General features: G+C 45.2%; 1 protein-coding gene and 1 pseudogene across 2 annotated transcripts in view; both read left to right on the forward strand.

Moving 5' to 3' along the window:
• Window positions 1–23,138, forward strand: part of Abhd12b (abhydrolase domain containing 12B) — a 37,505-nt gene that overhangs the window by 2,536 nt on the left and 11,831 nt on the right. Inside the window, exons 1-8 of one of the 2 annotated variants that reach the window (XM_063247498.1) lie at window positions 7,636–7,908; window positions 12,084–12,211; window positions 12,989–13,091; window positions 14,889–15,008; window positions 17,305–17,335; window positions 21,054–21,099; window positions 21,216–21,345; window positions 21,844–21,881. In XM_063247498.1, coding sequence (XP_063103568.1) covers window positions 7,814–7,908; window positions 12,084–12,211; window positions 12,989–13,091; window positions 14,889–15,008; window positions 17,305–17,335; window positions 21,054–21,099; window positions 21,216–21,345; window positions 21,844–21,881 — 691 coding nt within the window. In that variant the 5' untranslated portion in view covers window positions 7,636–7,813. Of the gene's footprint in view, window positions 1–7,635; window positions 7,909–12,083; window positions 12,212–12,988; window positions 13,092–14,888; window positions 15,009–17,304; window positions 17,336–21,053; window positions 21,100–21,215; window positions 21,346–21,843; window positions 21,882–23,138 lie in introns of those variants that run through there. The other variant, XM_063247504.1, reaches the window with a different exon arrangement.
• Window positions 1,686–5,116, forward strand: LOC100729370 (large ribosomal subunit protein uL6-like; annotated as a pseudogene).

The raw sequence follows: 23,138 nt of genomic DNA on the forward strand, positions 1-23,138 counted from the left end.
ACCTCTGTCACTTCTCTTAGTCTTATGGTCACAACCCTTTTGTAAGGGAAAGCTAAAGTGACCGGCTCAGTATGGTGGCACATGCTTGTAATCCCAGCACTCTGGGAGGCTGAAGCAGAAAAGATCACAATTTGGTCTCAGCCTAGGCAATTTAGCAAAGCCCTGTCTCAAAATTAAAAAGGAATTGGGGATGTAGATCAGTGCAAAGGTCCTGAGTTCAATTGCTAGTACTACAAACAATAGTACTGATACAATAGTTTTTCTATTATCTGAATTTCCTATGTATTTGTTTGACAGGGTTTTGGTTTTGTTTGTTTGTTTTGGCTAACCTCTCTAAAATGTTAGTTGTGTTTGTGGACCTCATATCCCCAGGACTCAGAATAGTAATCAGCACCTGTGCTAAATATATGTTTGTAGACTAAATGAGCCTTGTATGCACCCCCTAACTAGAGTATCTGTTCAAGAGCTCCTCTGTGCCTGGGGTGATGCATACTTGCTGAGTGGTATCACACAAGGGAAAGGACCCTCGTCTCTTCTGGTGGATAAGGGGTGGCCCAGGCGGGACCTCACATTATACCCAGCATTGTGGTTGTTCTTGACTCTGGATGGTGGAGATGAGACCAGGACCGTGGATTCCACAGTAAGCCTCCAACCTACACCTACAACACTTCTGCTCGACTCTTGTTTAATGGCATCCGTTGGTGCAGAACTTTATAGATCAGAGAGTGGATGTGATGGGGAGGTGGGAGTTTAGTGGCACTGGATGGGCTGCTATATAGATTCGAGTTTATCAGTGATAAAATATTTTTACAAAATATTCATTGAGCAGCTGCTTGGTGCCAGACATTCTGCGAGGTGCAGGGATACACACTGTATGTGTGAAAAGGATTTGTTTTGAACTTGACAAGAAATGTGAAACACAGCAAGGAGTCCTCATTTATACAGGGCAGGGCCGTTGGGTTGCATGTGAACAACCACAGCCCTTCTGCTATAAACTCTGTTTAACCAGTCACCTCACGATGCTATCCAGCCCTCAGTGCCGGGTTAATGAGCAGGTGATTGCTGGGTTGGGAGTGCTTCTTTGGGAGCTTCTGTCCTCTCTGATAGGGAGCAGCTGTACCCACCTCTACACATTCCTTTGTCTCCCATTCTAGAAGGAAGAGCAGGAGCCTCCTGCCATGTTGGAGACCACTACGAAGCGGCTCTGAGCAGGATTTGAAATTAACTCATTAGCTTTCTATGTTTATCTGTGAGTCTGTCCTAGGCCTAGGCCCCTTGCCTGGCGACAGGAGCTGAGTCATAGTAAGTGAACCTCTATGAATCACTGGTCCTGGCTGAGGCCTGTAGTGGCCTGTGATGCCAGAGACACCTCAAAGGGCAAGATAAAGCCACAGCTGTGGACACCTGGCTCCAACCCCAATTAAATAGATAGAGACTGCCGCTGCAGGTGTCTCATGCCTGCTGTGTCACATAAATGTCATCATGGAGATAAGACAGTTTGCCTAACTTGGCATAATTTCCTATTTGGAGAAGTCTTTGAAGTGGCTCACTTCCCATACTTCCCTCAGTATCCCCCTGCTCTTTGTTTGAATACCTAATAAATGTGGGCTACTAGGAGCTCTTTGTCTTAGCCCCCAGAGTCAAGAACTTTGCAGAGGGCTCTTTTTGCCGCATCTCCCATGAGAATGAAGACCATTCTCAGCAATCAGACTGTTGACATTCCAGAAAATGAAGGGACGCATAGTTATTGTGAAGGGCCCTAGAGAAACCCTGCCGAGGGACTTTAACCACATCATTGTAGAGCTCAGTCTTGGAAAGAAAAAGAAGAGGCTCCAGGTTGACAAATGATGGGGAGACAGGAACTAGCTGTGGTTCACACGATCTGTAGTCATGTAGAGAACATGATCAAGGGAGTTACTCTGGGCTTCTGTTAAAGATGAGGTCTGTGTGCTCACTTCCCCATCAATGTTGTCAATCAGGAGAATGGGTCTCTTGTTGAAATCCGGAATTTCTTGGGTGGAAAATACATTTGCTGGGATTATATGAGGGCAGGTATTGCTTGTTCAGTATGTCAAACCCAGAGGGATGAACTAATCCTTGAAGGAAACCACATTGAACTTGTTTCAAATTCAGCTGCTTTGAGTCAGCAAGCCACAACAGTCAAAAACAAGGATATTGGAAAAATTTGGGATGGTATCTATGTTTCTGAAAAGGGAGCCATTTAGCAGCTGGATGAGTAAGATCCCAGAGTTATCCAGCCACAGAAAGAAGCTTCTGGATTATAAGACCAACCTGTGATATTATAATGAGACAAAAAAAGATCTTTATTGAAAAAAAAAAAAAGAATTCTGCAGAGGGTTTTGGTCCTCCTGGAGCCCCCAAATCATACCACTTGTCTCATTTATTTAAGCCTTTGCCACACTTGCTTGGGAGATTGGGGATCTAGGCCAGACCCCAATACTGCCATATCCATTTTTAATTCCTGTAGGTGCATGGTGAGGTAGAAGAGAGCCTGCATGGAGTCCTGGGTGCATTTCTGCTTCAGTATTCACAAATCATTACACTTCCCAGTTAGGCTGTAAACCACAGTGCTGCCCATCTGTCTTTGAATGCAGGCAGAGTGGTGTGTCTAGGAGACTAACAAAGACTGTCACATGCATTCATTTATAAATAATAGTCATGCTGTGTGTTTGTAGGCTGGACATCTTTTAACTTTAAAGAAGAGCTTTCATGTCTATGATCTCATGTCACCCGGCACATGATTATTATAAAACTCCCCTCTGAGGCTACCTTGTTCCAGCTGGCAGAGACAGCTGGGTGAAGATAAGGAGGATCCAAAATCATCACGACACAGGCATCCAGCCCTTTGAAGTCCCTCAACGTGGTGTTCTGCTTAAGGTGAAAATGTACACAGGGCGCGAACCCAGGAAACAGAGAATAAGGCTCCTCCCAGGAATGTCTTTGGAGATTCCCTAAATGATGGGGGGTAGATTAATCCAGGCTGATGTCGGGCATTCAGAAAGCGCAGAATTGGGGCCAGGGATTTAGCTCAGCGGTGTAAGCGCCTGCCTGGCCACCTGAAGGTCATGTGTTCCATCCTCAGTACCAAAAACTAAAAAACAAAGAATGAATCATCCAGAAAGCTCAGAACTGGAAACTTCTCTCTTGGGACCGAATGGCCAGTTTCAGTTTACTTTACCTGTGGCTGTGACTTTTTTCTTATCTTCATAATTTCTTCCTGTGACTGCTTTTGTTTTCAGGGTGGTTGTTCAGCCACTATATTCTTGTCTAATCTTTTAGTTTTTCCTGTTTTCCTGCGACTGGGTACAATCCCCATGTTATTTCCCTAAAGTTCGTCTGTGGACCACAGAAGCGCCCTTATTCTGGGTTTAATAAAGAGGCATTAAACAAAAAACAAAAGACAAAACAAAACAAAACAATTCAAAACTCCAAACAAACTGAAGGAATAAAAATAATCACTGATGGTGCGACTCCTCCTACCTCCCTATCTCTGTTGACCTAATACCTTCAGAATTCCACCTGGACAGAAGTCCCTGTGTGTCACCTTCCCTGGAGCAAACACTGGGGAGATTGCTTCACAGCAAACAGCCAGGGCATTTGAATATCTGGATATGATATGCTGTCACACACTTAGATGCGGGGTGAATTCTTTCACCCCAATTACTCAGGGAGTAATTAGCACCTGATTACCCTATGATCAATTATTTTCATTTTGCTCTTTTGTATGGTTGTGGAAGAACTAGAAACCCAGTTCGCAGTTGCTAGCGGGGGGCCCTCCCATTCCCCCATCCTCCCATCCCAGCCCTGACCCTGCGGATGCTGTGATGCAGTTACTTTCTTCTTGTCAGGTCCTGGTGCTCTTGGACAGTGAGCTTTGCCTTGCCTGTTCTTTGGAATAAGACCGTGTCTTGTATGCAGTAGGCACTCCATAAACACTAAATAAGCCCACTTTGAAGGCCTACACCTGTAATCCCTGCTACTGAAGAGATTGAGGCAGGAGGATTGCAAACTTGAGACCACCTTGCACAACATTGCTAGATCCTATCTCAAAAAATAAAAAGGACTGGGTTCAATCCCTGATACTACAATAATTAACTACTGAATTTTCATTTATTTTTTTATTTTAGTTTTTTTGGGATATGGTATCTTGCTGTGTAGCTTAGGCTGGCTTTGAATTTACTACGTAGCTCAGGTGGGCTGCATATTCATGGTGATCTCCCTGCTTCAGCCTCCTGAGTGCTGGAATCATAGTTGTGAGCCACCATACACAGTGACTGAATTTTTTAAAAAGCAGCTTATTATTATTATTTTGGGTTCCAGGGATCAAACTCAGGACATTGCACTTGCCAGGCAGGCACATGTGTCACTGAGCTAAATCCCCAGCCCTCAGCAGCTTATTTTTTCGTCTTCTGTGTATGTTTTCTTTTTGTAAAATGAGAAGAAATAACTGCTTATCGGTATATCTTCTAGGTTTAACATTCTATGATATCCTTTGGGAAGGCGTGCTAAATGACCTTCTATTTCCATGGTTGTCCTACGCAAGAGACTTTCTGATGCAACCCTTGTCTAACCTCTTCAGCCCACAAAGGTATTTCCTACTGAGCCAGTGGAACACACATCATTTGTAACACCTATTTGTTATCTAGCGATAGTGTCAGGTTGTTCTTTAGATTTTTCATGTGCGTAGGGCCTTTGGGTGCAACCTGAGTGAAGGCTTCCAAAGCCAAATATCGTACAAAATGTGTTCAGTGAATATGTGTCAGATGAGCATCATATCAAAGCACAATGCTGTTCTATCTGGAGAGGGTGCGGGGCTTAGAGGAAACACAAGAACCAAGATGAATACAAGTTGGTGGTTTAGGAAACTTGGGGTATGAAGATGATGTTTTTCAAGACAAGGGATCCCTGCAAGTGGAGTGGATTTGGAGGAAGGACGAGAGGAAAAGGAATTTCACAAATGCGGCATTCAATAATTCCTTCTTGGTGATTCTTCAAGATCAGCCAAGGAAAGACTGAGACATGAAATCGTGGCAAGGGAATACAAGGAATGATTGAATTCATGGTGACTGTTTAAATTTAATAAAATTTAGTAAAAGATGTGTTGTGATTAATCTACTCAGAATACTCCCACTCGATTTGAACGTGGGTGTCATTCTTACCACTTTCTGAAGCAGTTCGGAATGCCCTCTTTGTGTCCTTTTGAGGTGTGATTACTAACACGGTGATCACTGCAGCCAAGCCCCACCTCAAGGAGGGGCAGGCTCATAAAAATCTCACTGTGTGTGGTTCATGTCTCATCCTCCTTATCCAGTGGCTTGATACTGTGACTTCTGTCCTCCAAAGTCAAAAGACCTCAGGATGGCCACAATACTGCCCCCAACAGTACTCAGTACCTTACTGTAGTATGGTCCCTAGCTTCTCAACTGAGTGAACACAGTTTTGGAAATCCTAGTACATACCATGTACGAAGAGAAGCAGAGCCAGGAGACTTCCTGGAGAAAAACATTTACGTTTTCTTTTGGTGCTGCACTAAAGGAGAACATGAGCCTACCACTTGGCTTTCTCAAAGAGATCACTCTGTTAGCTAAAAAAGAGCCGGTATTAACCAGCAAGCGTGGGAGAACAACCCCACATTCACCCTGGTCCTGTAGTAAACGGGCTTCTTAGATCTAATTCAAAGGCAGTACGAAACCTCAACATGGAAAAAGAAATGTTCTAAGTGAAGTAAGTCATACACAGAAGGCTAGCTATTGCATAGCTCCTCTCACTTGAGAAACCCAAAATATAAATAAAGAGAGATGATTAGAGGGGAAAACAAAAACTAGATGTTCTGAGAGAGCTGGCTATTTCACTTGGTCCATGTCTTTTAGGACCATAGTGTATCTTCAAACTTCCCTTCAATGTTTTATTTCAGTCTTAACAGCATCGGATTTTTAAAAAATTTCCCTACATGGGCATGAAAAGCTCAGAGGGTAACAGTAAAGGAAAACGGGTGCGGTGGGTTACACAGCACTGAGATACACTCTTCTTCCCCGTTTCTTTGGAGAATAATTTTACATGACAAAATGAACCTATCTCCAATTGAAATGAGTGTTTTACTAGTGTGAATCCAACTACTGCTTTCTGATGTACTTACATCAGTGATGTTGTCTTAACATTTATCCAACCTGACAAAGGATACGTTAGTTCTGTGTATGTCTCAGGTCACCTTTCTCACAAGGTCTGGGGATGCAGCTCAGTGACAGAGTGCTTGTCTGGCCTGTGCAAAACCCTGGCTGGATTTGATCTCTAGTACCAATCAATCAGTGGATCAATGAACCAATCAATAATAAATAGGTTTATTGAGGTATAATTTACATTCGATCAAATTCACCTTTGAAAATTTTCTAGGTCTAAGAGTTTGATGAGGATCCACAGCCACATAACCACAACCATAATCTGAGCTGTTTCCTACATTCTAAAATGTTCCCTCCCACTCCTTCCGATTTTCTTCCTCTCCCTAACCCCCCCATGGCACCCCCTAAGCTGATTTCTGTGCTTAAGACACTTTTCAGTCCCTATGCTATGTTTTCATGGTTCCTCCTAAGACAAGTCATTCCCCTGGGTGATATCTCCCTGGGTTTGTATCCCTACAGTGCCCAAGGTGGTACCCAGGACCTAAAAGATACTTAGTTCACAGGTGCTGAATTAATGAATGAATCTTTGGGGTTTAAGATTATGCCAAATCACATTAGAGACTCTCCTCTATAATTTCCATGATGAGCCATCAAGGAGAGGCTACTAACTATGGGAAAAGCCTTTCCCACAGCCTTTGCTATCTATACAATCTTGTAAAAACATGGGATGTAATGATTTCCGATTTAAGAGATTTGGCAGATCTCAAGCATTTCCCTAGAAATTGGACTTGGGCAAATAACTTTTGAGGGAGAATGCAACCACTGACCCAACTGACCCCATTTTCCCCGTTCTCTCTTGTCTGGCTTTGCTGAGTTTCCCTCAGTTTATCTTGAGTTCCAGATCAGAGGTCTGACAGGTAAACACGCTCTGATGGAAATCAAACTGCCTCCCAAGCAGCAGGGACTCTGCATGACCAGTCCCCGAGTAACAATCAAGCAGGCCCTGACCTGACCAGGGTCTCCAGCTATGTCAGCCCCTCCACTCTTGCTTTGGTTCTCCCTGGTATAACCCCGAACCATCCTGCTTTACCACCCATTTTTACATTTGGCTCTTTGGGATGAGTGGCTGGACCTGGTGTGTTAACCCCTCTGTCCCCACCATGAGTCCTTTGTCCTAGGATTCTGGTGACCCCGGGCAGCGGTAATCACTCTATTTTTGATCACATTTGGCAAAGGCACTCAGGAAAGAAGACAACTTTCAGTATTACTTCAGAGAGCCCCAGGTCCTGAGTTCGATTCATAGTACAAAAAAAAAAAAAAAAAAAGCGGCAAGATGATTAGACAAGTGAAGCAAGAGGGGGTGTTCTAGGGGGGTTCATGGCAATGTGCCCTTTACTGCAAAACGCTGCTTTTTAAGCTGGAAACATTCACTGCGGGCAGTTTTTCCATCACACCTGGTATGATGCACACCAGTTCACGATGCAGGAGAAAATAAACTGCAGCCCAGGTCGCGCTGGCTTGGGTCACACATCTGAGGGTGCGGAGGAGCAGCCCCCACCCCCAGGTCTCCGCCCCAGCTCTGCGGGCGGTGGGAGGAGTGGGGTGGGGCCTGCGAGCAGGGGCGGGACCCCGAGGCCACCTGGCCCAGCTCCCGGCCCGTGCGGCGGGACAGCGCGATGGACGTGCAGCGCTGCGAGGCGGACGCGGGCTCCGGGCCCCCGGCCTACGACTCGGTGGCCGCCTGGTGGGACATGGTGCGCAGGGACCTGCGGTGAGTACACGCCCCGGGGCCCGCGGGCCGGGCGCTGCCTCTGCTCGCAGCCTCCACTCTTCCAGGACCTTGAGCTGTTGCTGGGGCTCCTGGAATAGAGTCCGGCGGGCGGCTCCGGCTCCTGTGCCCTGCGCTTTCACCTGGCCCTTTTCCTGCCGTCTAAGATGGTTTTACACTGCACGCTGCAATCTTGGGGGGCGTCTCTCTGGGCCAGGGCCAATTCCGTGTCAGTGTCGCTCTCTAGGCGCGCATAATAGCTAAATTTTTGAAAGTTGCAGGTTTGTTACTGCAGGTTTGCAATAATTCCCCTTCCCTTGGGCTTACCCCCACCTTCTCTCAGTGACCTTTTCATTTGCTAATGTTCTGTCTCCCTGTTTCCTATTATCCATCTTTTATTTTGCTTTTTCATTTATTTATATTTTGGGTATCTCATATAAGAGAAACCATGCAAACTTGGCCTGGTGGCTCTGCCTGTAATCTCAGCACTTGGGAGGCTGAGGCAGGAGGATCACTGTGAGTCTGAGGCCAGTGTGGGCTACAAAATGAGTTCAAGGCCAGCCTGAATTGCATAGTGAAACCTCATCTCAAAAAAGCCAAATAAAAAGTAGAGAGAGAGAGAGAGACAGAGAGAGAGAGAGAGAGAGAGAGAGAGAGAGAGAGAGAGACTCCACGACACCAGGCAGTATTTAAGTTCGTTTGTCTCATTTATTTCACTGAACGTTGTGGTCTTAGAGGGTGTTCAGTGTTCTTTTCTCACTGTCTCCCTCTCCTCTCTCTAGTGTTCTGCATAGAGCTAGTGACTGACTGTTTAACATTCATTTGGCAGGAAAGATCAATTATTAGGCAGAGAATCAAAGCTGTAGTTCCAGCTCTTAGAGAACAGCCCACCTTGTTGACAGTGGAATGGGAGCTAGGCAGTTGGGGACCCTCTTTAAAAAAACCACTTCCTGGAAGAATGAGATACTGGTGCATTTCTTCAGGCAAACAGGAGATTCTTGCCCCAGTGAGAGTTGTATTAAGGCTGAGGCGGCGACCCCTGTCCAGCGTGCACTGCCGGAGCCGAGTGAGTCTGGACCAGCGCAGCTTGTGGAGGGCTTGCTGTGTACCGGCCCTGCTCTGGGACTGGGGCTGTAGGGAGGTGTCTCAGGGCTCAAGGAGACACCCAGTCATGGGAGTTTTTTGAGATCATGTTTTAGTGCCTTGGTTATCTGTTTATTTTACAAATATTTCATAGTTGTTGCTTGAGATGGGTGTACCCAGGAAAGTAAGTCTCTGTTTGTAAATGGTTTTCTTAGAAATACATTCTTGGAAAAAAAAAAAAAAGAAATACATTCTTGGGAAAGAAGTTGGGGGAAGCCAAGGGCTGTTCTGCTGCTTGCTTTCCCCTGTGTCACCTCAAGTCATCACATTTCTAAATTCTGAGAAAATCCCCATGAGGGGGCTGAAACCCTTGCCCCTCTGCCCAGGTCCCTGGCTCATGGGGGTAAATGAAACAGGCAGAAATTGCCACTCCTGGGGAGCTCATGTTAATTCCTTTTCAGTTGTAGTTTAAACAAATTGAGTAAAAGAATGGAGCACCCCTTCCGTCCCCCAAGCTATCAAGGAGTATGACTTCCTTCTCCCTTGGGAGAGAAACACCCTCCTTCAGTCCTCAGCCTGGCCCTGTGCTAAACTGTAGGTGTGAAGGAGTCCTGGTCTGCTGGGATTCCTCTGGCTGGGGCCTGGCTATTAGTGGGGAGGCTACGAGGGCAGAAGGATCAGCGAGACCCCTGTTGTTAGTGGTGGAAAGAGAAGCCAGCCCAGTTAGATCTGCGTGGAGGAGCTTTGCCAAAGAGGAGTGGGCGTGAAGGACCAGAGAGACTGGGTTGCCAGGGTGTGAGCTGTTGGCCCACAGGAGGTGGCTGCGTGAATCGACCTGCGGGACAGATGTGCGCAGGAGATGATGTCTTAATGCTTGGAATAGTTGTCCAGCCTTGTGGGATTCTGCCTGGGCTCCACAAAGGTTGGAGCAGAGTGATTCACTCTGTCAACTCAGGCTCCTCTGAGATTCACCATCCAGTGAGGTTATGTGGACCCTGTGGGATGCTTGCTTGGTACAGCTGCTGTGGGTCAGAGGGCGGGGGAGGACCCCAGAGCTCCTGGGGCAGTTTGATGGGGTTGGCCAGAAGTGGCAATTGAGCTGAAACTGTATCCTTTGCTCCAATAGGCTCTATTAGCTGCTGGTGACTTTTGATCTCCTACTTCTGGGGAGGGGGCAGAGTCGAATTGACAACCCTCTAGTTAAAAGAAATGCCTTTGCATTATTGATTCTCCCCAGGACCTGGTCACTCTGTTCCCCTCCTGCAGTGCTCCTCACACAAGCGCCTGGAGCTGTTTGACAGAAGGGGCCTGTATGAATTATTCCTTAAAAAAAGAAACGTTGCTTGCCTCTCCTGCCTCTGCTTTCAAAAGCTGGCTTAGCAGGAGGCCACCCTGCCTATCTTCAAAAGCTAACTTAGGGGGCTACACAGGGCTGAGGTGAGAGGCAGGAATTGCAGGACGACAGCAGGAGGCACCGGCCAGGAGGAGGGGCCCTCATTTGTAGCTGGGAGTGGCTTCTCTGGTTTGGATTTCTTATTTCTAAAATCAGAATAATGTTCTCTCTTCCTGCTGCCTTCATGGGGCTGTGCTAAAGCATTATCAGGCAATCATCTTCATTTCTCCTTGCTGGTCTCGTATGAAGCTAACTCCCCAAGTCTGAAGGATGTGAAGAGCCAGTGGTCACCTCAGCCACACAGTTTTTTCCATTTCTTACAAAACTGCTGGAAACCCTTCTGAGATTCCCCATCCTCTCCCTTCACGTCTCTTGCCGACTCGTATGAAAGCTCTTATTTTTAAGTCATCAACGCTTGAGGGAGAAATATTTTCTCAGGGGTCTTTGTTTGAGGACTTTGTTGTCAGAGGGGAAAGAAGATAGAGGGAAGGAAGAGACCCCCAAAAGAGGGCAGGATGCAGAAGAGAAGTGGGCCTGAAAACAACAGGATTTCCCCAGGGGCTGGCTTTGTTCTTGGGGTTCACTCTGCTTACATGGATGGCAAGCACTCAGCAGGACCTGGATGACTCTTTGGAACCATCAGGCTGGGGCAGGCAGGCTGGGGCATGTGTGGTTCATTTTCTGGCCTGTGACCTTGGGAAGAATTCTTAACTTTTCAGAAACCTCATTTGCAAAGCAAAGGTAGTAAGAATTATTTTCCAAAATGCTTCTGTTCTAGCAGAGACATCAGGGCAGGAGGAAACAAAATGCTTTCCAGCCCCCACCCCAACATCCTACTTTGACCGGTTACCATAGGGAAAAGGGTTTATTTAAGAGATGATGTGGACGAAAAGTGGAGGCTGGAGATGATCAAAGCGACCTTCTGTTTCTCTTCTCACAAATGTGGATGACACTCTTGGCTTTTATGGGAGGTGTGGTTCAAGATGGAGGTCACACTAGGGGCCCCACAGGGACAGATCATTATTTCTACACTGGTGGTACCTGCTGGGATGGTTGGTGTCCCAGGGAACAGTAGAAGAAGCAAGTGGCTCATGGCTCCCTCATTCTCTGAGCAGGCTCTGCCCTGCCGAAACCCTGAGTCTTTCCCTGTCCTCCCTCACATGTCACCTGTGACATAATGAGGTCTCTGTTCATTGGCTTGTTTCTTCCTAAGAGCCAATCAGAGAGAGGAGATCTAATACTCACCCACTCGGTGCCCTAGATTGTAATAATAATAGCTGACACACGTAGCTCTGAGGTGAGATATTTTAAAACCTGGCAACTATTAAACTCTCTGAGTCCTGTTTAATGATGACTTTGGGGCCCAGCCTTGGCCTTCTATGGCCCACACAAGGAGGATAAGACTGACCGTGCTGCAGCCTTCTCTTCTATCCCTGCCACACTCTGGCATTTGAGGGGCTGGTGCAGGCTCTGCCTTATTGTCATCCTCACCCAGCTGCCCCTCAGTGCCCAGCACGGAAAATTGCAGGCAGGTGTGTAAAGGATTCTGCGCAAAAGCCAGGTTACTCAGATTTCTCCATGTCAGTCTCTAAAATTTGGCTTGAACTGTGAGAGGAAAAAACCAAAAACCAAACCAAACCCAAAAGCAAGACAAAACATAGGCTGACTCTGGAAACCTTGTCTGTCTTCCCATGTCTTGCAGTGCTTTCCCAAACTCCTGTTCGGCACTTGGAAGAAAAATTGCAGCTATGTACAGCAGCTTTACTAGCAAATCACTAAAAGAACACATTTTCCCTCCTCTGATGAACATGCTGATTTATTTTAATTTCTGTAAGTATGCACCTTCCGTGAATTTTCCTACCTAATGTTTTTTTCCAAATGAAGAACTTCTTGCATGTAAAGCTGATGTAATGAAAAAGGCTTCTCAGCTATAACATAGTGGCTCGGTTTGTCTGAATCTCTGGATCTTAGCACGAATCCTTCTGAACTGTCCAGAAAAGGCAAAGGTCACATGCCCTTGTCACGGAGTTTCAATTTAGGAGCTCAGGCTTGAGCTTGATTTGGGTAGCTGACGCTCACCGTATTCTCTGCTTTTCTCCTTCCTCTCCTTCCTGCATTACCTAAAGAAAGAGGAGGAGGAGAAAGAGGACGAGGAGAGGCAGAATCTATATTTCAGTGTTTTTTGTTTTGTAACCTGAGACACCCAGGGTGTCCCCCAGGGTGTGTGTGTTGACTGGGGACATTTCTTGTCTCCTGCTTAACCTGTAGGTTTCACTTAGGTAGCAGATTATCCATTGTTTTCTTCTGGGCCCTTTTCTGTCTTGAAGGAAGTGGTTTCCTCTGGTTTTTGCTTGACACAGGGATAAGATTCAAATAAACTCTTATGCTATACATATGTGTTAGGGCTACCACACTGGTGCTATTTTAAGATTTAGCTTTTAGTTTTAGTGCAACTCTTCTGCAGGCTGGTCTGAGTGGATAAAATGCTGATGGTTTAGTGCCTTGAAATTACGAAACCTGTTCACCTACAGGGATGAATTCTTCTTGATTATGATGAAATGGCATGGAATTTGATTCTGAGGGTTGACAATGGTTTCTACTTCCCAGACAAAGCCCCACTTCTTATGGATTTAAAGAAACCAGAGGTAAAGATCCCTCACACAGTGAACTTCTACATCAAGCCCGAACCTGGAGTGGTGCTGGGAGTCTGGTGAGTGCTGTGATTGGACACAGGCTTGCACAGCAGAAAGGCAGAGGGGAGCCAGGCTGTGTCACCTCCCGGTGCTAAGGTTGGGGCTCCTGAGGGCACCTGGGAATCACTGGTGAACTCGGACCTGCTTGATTTTGCTTTGCAGGAATTTTGCTTTGAAATGTGAAATCTTTTGGGTGTTCTCCTTGACTTCTGACCCTGCCCACTTGTCCAGCCTTGTTGCACACCTCCCTCACCACTGTCCCTCTGCTCCAGACACACTGGCCCCCGGCACCCCAAACAATGGCCCCTGGAGTGTGCTCTGTTCTGTGCATTTTCTCCGTTGTCTATCTGCTCCTGCTCTTTTTGGATCTCGCTTTAGCTGGCGCTTTTTAGGGGTCCCCACTCCCCATGTTGGGTGAGGTTTTTTTGCACCATCCGTGCTTGTCTCTCAGGACCTACCTTCCTCTTGAAATGACTTCACTGTGGGCATGCTTATTTGCTTAATGTCTGTCTTCCTTACCAGGCCATGGCTTTTATGGTGGCAGGACTTTCACCTTTGAACTTTGAATCACTGAGTGCTTGAGAGCCAATACAGCCGCACGTAGCTTCCTAGCAATCTGCAGATGACACTTCAGCTAATGGTGATGGAATTTGCTTTTTACTCCTGTCTCTTGGGGTTTGGTGGGCAGCTGTGCTCATCATGACCTGCTCATCTGTGGAGTGGTGCCTATTTCTCAGTGCAGAGGCTCTGGGGACAGTGGCAGATTCTCTGTCCTTTGATGATTCCAAGGACTGAAGACTTGTCACCTCTTGGCTAGTTTTGCAAGTCCTCAGTGACACAGCATATGGCGGCATTTATGTTTTCAGGGTTCATTTGTGGTTATAATGAGATGGAGTAACCGGGGCTCTCTGGTGTTTAAAGTCACAAGGTCACTTGATTTTTTGAGTAGACTCGCTTAGCTCCAAGATAGAGTTCTTTTCTCCTACACAAGCTAGTTTCCTTTTGAATTCCTTTCAACTTGTCTTTTCAGCCAAACCAATGGCAGATGGTGTATTAGTCAGCTTTCTGTTGCTAGAGCAAAATACCTGACGTACACAATCTAAAAGAGAAAAAGGTTTGTTTTGGCTCATGGTGTCAGGTCCTGGTTGACCAGCTCTGGGGCAGAAATGAAATGACAGAATGGTGACAGAGGAAAGCCGCTCAGCTCCAGGGCATCAGGAAGCAGAGAGCAGGGCAAGAACAGAGAGAGGAGGGGCTGAGGACAGGATGTGCCCCTGTAAGGCATGTCCCCAGCGATCCACCTCCTGCAGCCCGGCGCTGTCTCTAACAGCACACACAGCTCCGAACTCATCAACAGATGAATCCACGGATGAGTTTAGTGTCCTTGTGATCCAGTCACCTTCCAAAACCCTCTGGACACCTGAACCTCTGGGGGACACTTTTGATCCAAATCATAACAGATGGCAACAATCTATTCACTTTTATTTCTTTCCACTTTTTTATTTTTTGGTCATTTCAATGGCTTGGACCTAAAAGTTGTAGTTTTGGAAGCTTATTGGGTCCAAAAGTCAGGCGAACTAACACACTAAATAGTTACAAGGAAGTCTTTGTGCATTGGGTGGTCGATCAGGGCAGCTGTAGTTTTTCTTAAAGGATAATTTGTTGCATAAGATTTTATTTTTACCTTGTGCATATATGACTCAGATAAATCTTTGGAAGTCTGTATATATGAACATAAGGAGGACTCAGACTCTGGCGAGACGGAGACCTCCTGTCTGTGCATCTGTGTATGGAGCTTCTGCTTCGCCCTGCAGGCACACGGTCCCCAGCTGCCGGGGGGAAGAAGCCCAAGGGAAGAATCGGTGCTGGTACGAGGCAGCCCTTCAGGATGGAAACCCGATCGTCGTGTATCTTCATGGAAGTGCACAACACAGGTCAGTGCCTCTGTTTGGATTTTTAAAGAGATTAAGAGCATTTTAGCACTGTGGGACAGCAAAGGAGAGTGAAGGCAGGGCTGAGCTTTCAGCTCTGTTGGCAGACTTCACAGGTTCCTTTTCCTTTGTTGAAATCCAAGGGTGCTCTAGAAAAAGCCTTCTCTTGAAAAGATTATCCTATAGATTTAGCGAGAAAAGAATAATTCTTCTAAAATCTCTATAATCATTTCAGAGAAGGCAGTGGTTTCTTTACTTCCTGAGGATAAAATGGTGGGCCGAACTAGTTATCAGAATCAAAATAGACTTGCTTTTATCAAAGCCCTAATCCAGAATGAAGGCAAGCAATCCATGAAGTGTTGACAGAGGGGACCTCATGCATTTATGCTGCGTAACAACCATTCCCAAGGACTCCACCAGAACCACAGCCTTTGCACACAGGCCACTGCAATTTGACACAAAAAATATGTGTGCAAGGACACGTACACACAAGGTTGTCTGTTCCACTGCAGACTGCTGCCATCCCTTTGACTAATCCATGAAGTCAAGGATTAGTATTTTAAAATGCTTACATAGTTCTCATTTTGCCTTAAAAATTTCCCTTTGCCTCAGCCTCTTTGAATATGGCTGTAGCACACGATGGTACAGGTGGTCCCAAATATTCCGAACGCCTTTTGGAGACTCTTAATTATTTTGGTTGACAGAGCCACATTTGACTGCAAAGGGATAGACATGCATTCTGGGGAAAAAGAAAAATAATTTTTTTAGAAGATTGCAATGGAGAGTGCTTTATTTTGCATTAACTCTGATAATAAAAAAAATACGATTCAATATGGTAACCATTGTTGATTTCCTACTGCCTTGTTTTGAAATCCTATGTTACTTACACTGTCTTGTTTTGATTTTCTTCTGTTTTATTTGCTTGATTTTATTCTCCCTAAAATAAAATTTTTTTAAAAAACCAAAGACACAAAAAAACGACTCCTAAGAGAATCACCTGAAATTCTGACCACAGGTGCAGGGAGCATCTGATAAATTGTAGTTTAGAATATTTGGCTGTGGTGTCACTTGGTTTGCAGTGAACACAGTCTCCCAGAGGCCTAGCTGCCTTTGATGTGCTGGCAGAGTCTGTGTAATTACCCTGGGTGATGAGTATTGCCCATGACTGCTCCACCTCAGTGCAGGGGAAGGCCAGTATGGTTCAGAAAGCCCCTGGCATTGCTCTGCCTCTGGAAGGACACCCTTCAAATTCAGGGCCAAGCTCTGGAATTGACCTTTTGCTTCCTTGATGTGTTCATTGTAGAATCATATTTCCTAGGTTCGTCTGTGAACTGACAATTTTCTCATCGTGTAAACTTGGATCTGGTGTTACGTTGAGTACCATGTGGACATATGGCCACATCTGTACCTCTGTATAAATCGGAGATGGTTCTCAGTTGTCCCAGATTTGCTCTGGGCTTAGCCCCAGCTTCCTTTTGTCCTCTGCAAGGAAGACTCAGCTTGTAGTCAGCAGTATTGAGCTGAAAGTACTGGGTACCAAGCACTACAGTGGTCTTGCTAATGCCCCAGAATTGGTGGTTCTGGACTTGGGATCCATGGAAACCACAAAGGATCCTTGAACCCTGTGCCTCAAATTGTATATAACATTTAAAGTGTGGGTGTATTTTTCCCCCTGGGAAATGAATTTTAAGCTTTTACCAGATTTCATTGCTAGTATTTAAGAAACTTGACTCTAAGGCAAACTTCAAATGATTTTTAATGAAAAGTCTTTCGCATCACTTTCTTTTGTTAATGTAGGAAGAGCTAATGTGATCAGTTTTGGAAAAAATGTTTTTGTACTTTCAGGGTGATGACTCTCTCTCCTTCACTTCCCCTTGCCCTGGATGATAATGAGGATGGGATACAGACAAATTTAAACTTAGTGCAACTGGACTGCACCATCTTTTTATTCTGAAAAAGCTACTTTCTGGCACTTATTTTCTCTTTAGCTTCTAAAAGTATTCCCAGAGATAAGTTTTACTGCAGGAAGGGAAAGGAGATGGGTTGTGAGGAGACCATCAGGAGCTCAAGAGAGATCTGAGTATCTGGTACTCACGGACCCTTGAATATACTGCAGCCCTGGCGAGCAGTGGATCATCTGCATGTGAGCTGACTCTGTCTCCCAGAAACAGCTCCCTTTCTCCAGTTATTTATTTCTCTTACTTAAACAACAAAGGTGGAGATGGGATGTGAGTTGCATAAGAGTGAAGCTGTCATTATAGTTCCTAATTCTTGCTTTTTCCTTTAACATCATGTACAGGGGCGCGCCTCACAGGTGTGAGCTGATGAAGGTAGGTTTGCATGGGCTGCAGAGCACCCAGTTCTTAAGTCCTCGTTGATTCTGGCCTTCTATGTCCTGAGCTCTTCCCAGGTCCTCAGCATGGTGATGTCCCTATAGGTCCTAGTCAAGGAAGGTGGTGGTATGGAGGACCAGCGTCTCACGTGTGGACTTCTCCTCTGATGTTGGCCATGGGGAATCCAGACAGATGTGGCCAAAGCCTTTCATGAACCTATTCTCTTCATCTCTGGAAGTTGAAAACACTTTGAATTGTGGGCTGGAAGATATATTGAGGGGGTATATTAAGGGGGAGATTATCACTTCTTTTATCAGAAGTTGCTTTGTTAGTGGTACAGAATAAAGGCAAAGAATGTCTGCTTTTCAAAGTCAAGCTATGGCTTCCACATGTGTGAGGCTCTGTGGAGCAGCCGGGTGGCCATGTGGGTTCTCCTTCCTCACCCCTGCGTGGTCCCAGTTTGCTGGGATAGTCCTTACATTGCTGAGTGGGAGGAAGGGGGCGGCTGGCTCTCTGGCTCTCTGGGTTTCAGAACTGGTCCAGCAGGCTGCCTGTCACTTAGTTGCCACACTCCAGTTAGGTCACCCAGATGGCTTTTCCATTACAGACCCCAGAATTGCTGTCCTCCCACATGGTGCCCTGCCTGACAACATAACAACATCCCTGGGTCTACAGAGCTGTCTCAGTTATCTCCAGCACCACGTGTGAGGGAAGCTCCGGTCCTGTCGCCTCCCTCCTCCCAGTCACTTTCCGCTCCTGGCCTAGCAGTGGTGGCTGGAGTTACCTGGAGAGCAGGATGTCCCCTTAGTTCTACATTTGCTTTGCACCCACTCTTGGCTCTTTGCTCTGCCCACTCGGGGTGTGGAGAAACCGATGTCCAAGGCCTGTGCACCCTTCCCCTACCTCAAACCTGAACTGCACATCCTCCAGGAAGCAGGCTCGTAGGCGTCAACAGCAGCCAGCTCATCCCTGCGGCAGTAGGATGGGAAGGAAGGACGGTGGCTAGTGTGGCGGGACTGTCCCCAGGTACATTCCGGTGATCAAGAGCTGTGTCATCCCTGCCCAGCAGGAGAAGCTTCCTGGGCCCTTCCTTTCCTCCTCTGGATAGGTGACTTCCTTTAAAAATAAATCCTTTAAAACTCTATTTCCTCTCTTCCTTTTCCCTTCCTTCCCTCTTCTCCTTTCTTCTTCTATTTTCCTTCTGCTCTTTCAATCACTGCATACAGCTGTTTTCATGTATGACACTCTTCCCTGATCTTTGTCTCATTCTGTAAGGTTTTTGTCACTGTGACTGTATCTTGTATACAATTTTATGCTGTGTGCTTTTACTTAATACTATTTCATGGACCTTCTTCTGCATTTTTACAGAGTCTTCAGAACTAAAGGGCTTGTCATTCTCCATTTTATTTATAAATTGTTTTTGCCTGACAATGCCACTGATTTGGAATAAAATTGTTTTTTCCTGACTTCACTCCAAATAGTTGCTGCAGAAAACTAAGCTTCTAGTTTTCCTTTTCCCTTCTTCTTCCTGTCTCTCCTAGTGGCACAGACTCGGGATTCCTTGTGCCTCTTGAGCTGTGTTGTCCTCCAAGGGTCCTCCAACAAAAGGCTCAGACAGCACATGGATATCCCCATTTCCGGGGTGTGAGCTGCCAGACTTTGAGTGGAACTGAGTTTGGATTGATGTTTAAGAGATTCCCTCAGTTGGTCATCATCAGCTCCATTTGTATGTGCAAGTGCCGCCCTCCCTGCTAGGGTGCCGGAGCAGAGGGAGATCCAGGTGTGGCTCTTTGTTTTGTTGGTAACCAACTGGCTGACTCTGGATAAGTTACTGAAATTCTCCAATGCTTTATTTTACTTATTTTGTGATTTATTTTTGTGGTACTAAGAGACCAAAAAAAAAAAAAAAAAAAAAAAAAACAGAAGAAGGACAACATTTTACTGTTCAGGCCCCCTAAAAACTGTATTTACCCCTCAAAACAGATTGATAAGGTAAACATTATCTCCATTGTAAATTTAAAAATTTTTAAAGTGCCCATGTGGTGGAGTCTTATTTCATGTTCATATTTTTTCTCTTTATCTATGATTGTATTTTTTTCCTTTATAAATTTAATGTATGGACATTATTTGATACCTATGCTGTCCCATTAGAGACATTGCTATTATTGTGATAAAGTCAATTATTTATAATACAATGGACGGTGTTAAAATAGTGGGTCACACAGGGGGAAAACAGTGCCTCTGTTATGTTCCTATGTAATTTGTGCAGTGCTGTGCATAGATGACTCTTCGTAAATTTTTTCCAATTTTTTTTTATTTAAAGAAAGAAAAAATTTAAACAAAATAGAAAAAAGTAGAATAATATAGAATTCAAAGAAAATGAACGTCATAAAATCTCTAGTTGATACATTACATATTCTCTTCTTAAAATGTATGACTATATTTCATTTCATGTAAAGTTACGCTTCCATATTCTTCCCTCCTCTGCCTACGGGGAGCTTGAGAGTGGTTTCTTACGTCAGAGCACACTGTGTATTTCTGAGCACAGGTTTGCAGTACATAGTGCTCACCTCCTTGGGAGGAGTTGGTGCAGGTACATAATGCATCTTCCTTTCTTTTTCATCCTCTTTCCTTCTCTTCCTGCCCTCCCTCCATCTTATTCCTCTTCTCATTTGAGAAGGATCTATCTCCCTACTTCTTATTGTCTAGCTTTATTTATTTTCGTCTCTGTCAGACAGGGTCTCACTATGCAGGTCAGGCTGGCCTCGAGCTCATGTTGTAGCCCAGGCTGGTTTTGAACCCACAACAATTCTCCTGCCTCAGGCTCTTGAGTGCTAGGATTACCAGCATGTGCCACCATGACCGGTTTATCTAACTTTTATTTTGCTCTTTATTTAAAATAGTTTGGCTTCTCATACAAGAGAAATTATGCAGTATTTAAAGTTTTGTGTCATAGGTGTTATAGGTCCATCAACAGATGACTGAGTAAAGAAAGTGTGGAATCTACACACAGACTATTACTGTGCTATAAAAGGAGGATACATTTGAGTCATTTGTAGGAAAATAGATGTGCCTTGTGATTATGATATTAAGCATATTATGCATTATGATATGAATAATTCTTTATCTTTGATTGAACTCAGCTCTTTACCTGATCATAGGTAATATAAATATCTTCCCATTGTTTGATCGCCTCTACTACAGCTCTGCAGAATTTTCTCCTTCCCTCTGTATCTCCCTCCCTCCCTCTCCCTTCTTCTCTTTTCAGTGCTAGGGATCAGATCCTGGGTCCTCACATCTACTGGGCAGGGGTTGTCACTGAGCCCCAGCCCCAGCTCAGGAATTCTTAAGAAAGACATTTTTGTGTAATCCTTCCAGTAACCTGGGAGGTGAGCATGTTCTCACTTCTCAGGATAACAGTTTACACCTCAGTGTGAAATGATGTGGCTGAGGCTGCAGGGTGGTAAGAGCAGGGCTCAGGTGTGACCCAGGGGTCTGCTCAGCTGTGACCCAGCTGTCTGCTTCCTGCTCGCCCTGGCTGGGTGACACTATCCCCTTTGAGTCTGATCTCAAGTGTGAGGCCAAACACCAGATTTCAAAAACACATTTTCCCCACCTATTAAACAATCACAGCCAGGGACATGGATGTGTGGAGGAGACTTTTTGTTTCTGTCTTGTAATCATTTGAAGTGAAAACAGCTCCTTTGTTATCCAGGTGCTGAGTGAAGGTGGCTTTCATGTCCTGTCTATTGACTACAGAGGTAGGTGTCAAGAACAGTGTGTGTGAGCCCGACAGTGTGTGGAGGGTTTTTGGTACTCAGAAAGCTTCTGATGGCCCTGAAATAAGTGATATTGTGATGTTTTTTCTTCCCACCAGGGTTTGGCGACTCTACAGGGACACCCACAGAGCAAGGGCTGGCTTTGGATGCTATTTGTGCCTATGAGTGGGCCAAAGCGAGAAGCGGTCACACCCCTGTGTGTTTGTGGGGCCACTCTCTGGGCACAGGGTAAGTGTGAGCTGAAGATGAGTCCCACGGAGGGTCAAGGGTCGGAGGGTCGAGGGTCGCTGGGGCTTTAGTGTCCCTCCCATCCAAGGCAGCAGGGAGCAGTGGAAGGCACCATGCTAGGAGACAGGGACTCCCCTCTCAAAGTGGCCAGAGACCCTCCCATCCTTGTGACTCTGAAGTCCATCCTGGAACTCTCAAGAATTTTGTTTTTCAAGACACAGTATTACTAAGTCACTAAATCTGGGCTTGAACTGGTGATTCTCCTGCCTCAGCCACCCAGAGTGCAGAGATTAAAGGCTTTCCTTGAGACTTTTAAGACAAGGTCTTTAATTTAAATTCTCTGGAACCTCTCACATTGTTGTGCACGGCTCCATGCATGTGGGTTTTCTAACCGGAGAGCCTCTTCTTAGATGCCGCATTTTGTAATATTTACTTGACTGGTAAGTTCACCTGCTTGACATAAGCATCACCTGTGTGCAAACTGTCATTGTTTTACAGAGTCGCATTAGATGCTGCCCGACTCCTGGAAGAGAGAGGTAATAAACGCTTACCTGCTACAATTTCTTGAGCTGGGAATATAAAAACAGTAGGGGACTGTCTGTATGCTTGGAAGGCACGGGCACCTGAAGCATGTCACTTTTGGATAGTTTCTAGCAGAGTGACAGACTTCCTTTATTTTCTTTCATTTAATATAAAATGATGGCTGCTTATCCAGGCTCTGAAATTAGTATTCCAAAGAGTCCTTCTTGTGAGATTACAGAATTAATTTGCATTAAGGGACAGGAAAATAATACATTATGAAATGATAGGCCAGACTTGCTTTCTGTACAATATTATATAATATTCATGCCAGCATTTCTCAGAGTGACCTAAATATAGCTTGCATTGGAATCTGTTTAATGTGCTTATTTAAATTGCATGTTTCTTGGATACCAGACGATGAAGAGGTTAGAATCTCTGTGAATAGGGCCAGGTCATGTCTTTTTCAAGATCTAAAATTAGAATTTACTCTCTATATAAAGATGTTAGATAAATAAAAAAAATTTTTTTACCCTAATACTAGCCAATTTAAAAATTCCAAAGTCCAGGATCTGCTTTAAAAATCTTTTTTCTTCTTTATTTTGCTGTTTGTTTTTTCCTTTTTCTGGTGGCACTGGGGATTGAGCCAGGGCTCTGTGCACACTAGGCAACCATCAGGTTACACCTTCGGCCCCTTTTGCTTTAATTTTGTATGTCTAGTTATTTTCATGTAAGTGCTAGCAAATGTTCATAGAAAATAACAGATGACTTAAAACTTCTTCTGGAAATAATTTACTTTTGTCCTGAAAGGTAGGGATAGACTACTTCAGTCTAAGCAGAGATTGAGTTGACTTGAAACTGGGCTTCAGATGTTTTAACTGGCTCATTTCTAGCACACTGTGAATTAATGTGTAGTCCTTTGACATCACAGCTAAGAGGCTGAGAGGTGTTCTAGGATCCTCCCATTTGCCAGATCATGAGCTTTAATTTCTGTCCTTTTGGTTCTGAGAATACTAAAAGATTCTACCTGTTTCTTCCCCTCTGCTTCCCTCCCCTCTCCTCTCTTTCTCTCCCTCTCCTCCCCTCTCCTCTTCTCTCCTTTCTTCTCCTCCTCCCTCCTTCCTCCACCCCTGGGTTTCCTTTGTTGTGGTAACAGGGTTAGACCTAGGGCCTGTGCACTGAGCGATGCTCCCAGCCCTTTTTATGTTTATTTTGAGACTGGATCTGAATTACCTAAAATGAGCTCAAATTTGCCTCAGCCTCTCACTGTATTG

The sequence above is a fragment of the Cavia porcellus genome, unplaced genomic scaffold (genome assembly GCF_034190915.1).
Source record: "Cavia porcellus strain 051 isolate PalLab524CR breed Dunkin Hartley unplaced genomic scaffold, mCavPor4.1 scaffold_1, whole genome shotgun sequence".
In the NCBI taxonomy this organism is placed as follows: Eukaryota; Metazoa; Chordata; class Mammalia; order Rodentia; family Caviidae; genus Cavia; species Cavia porcellus.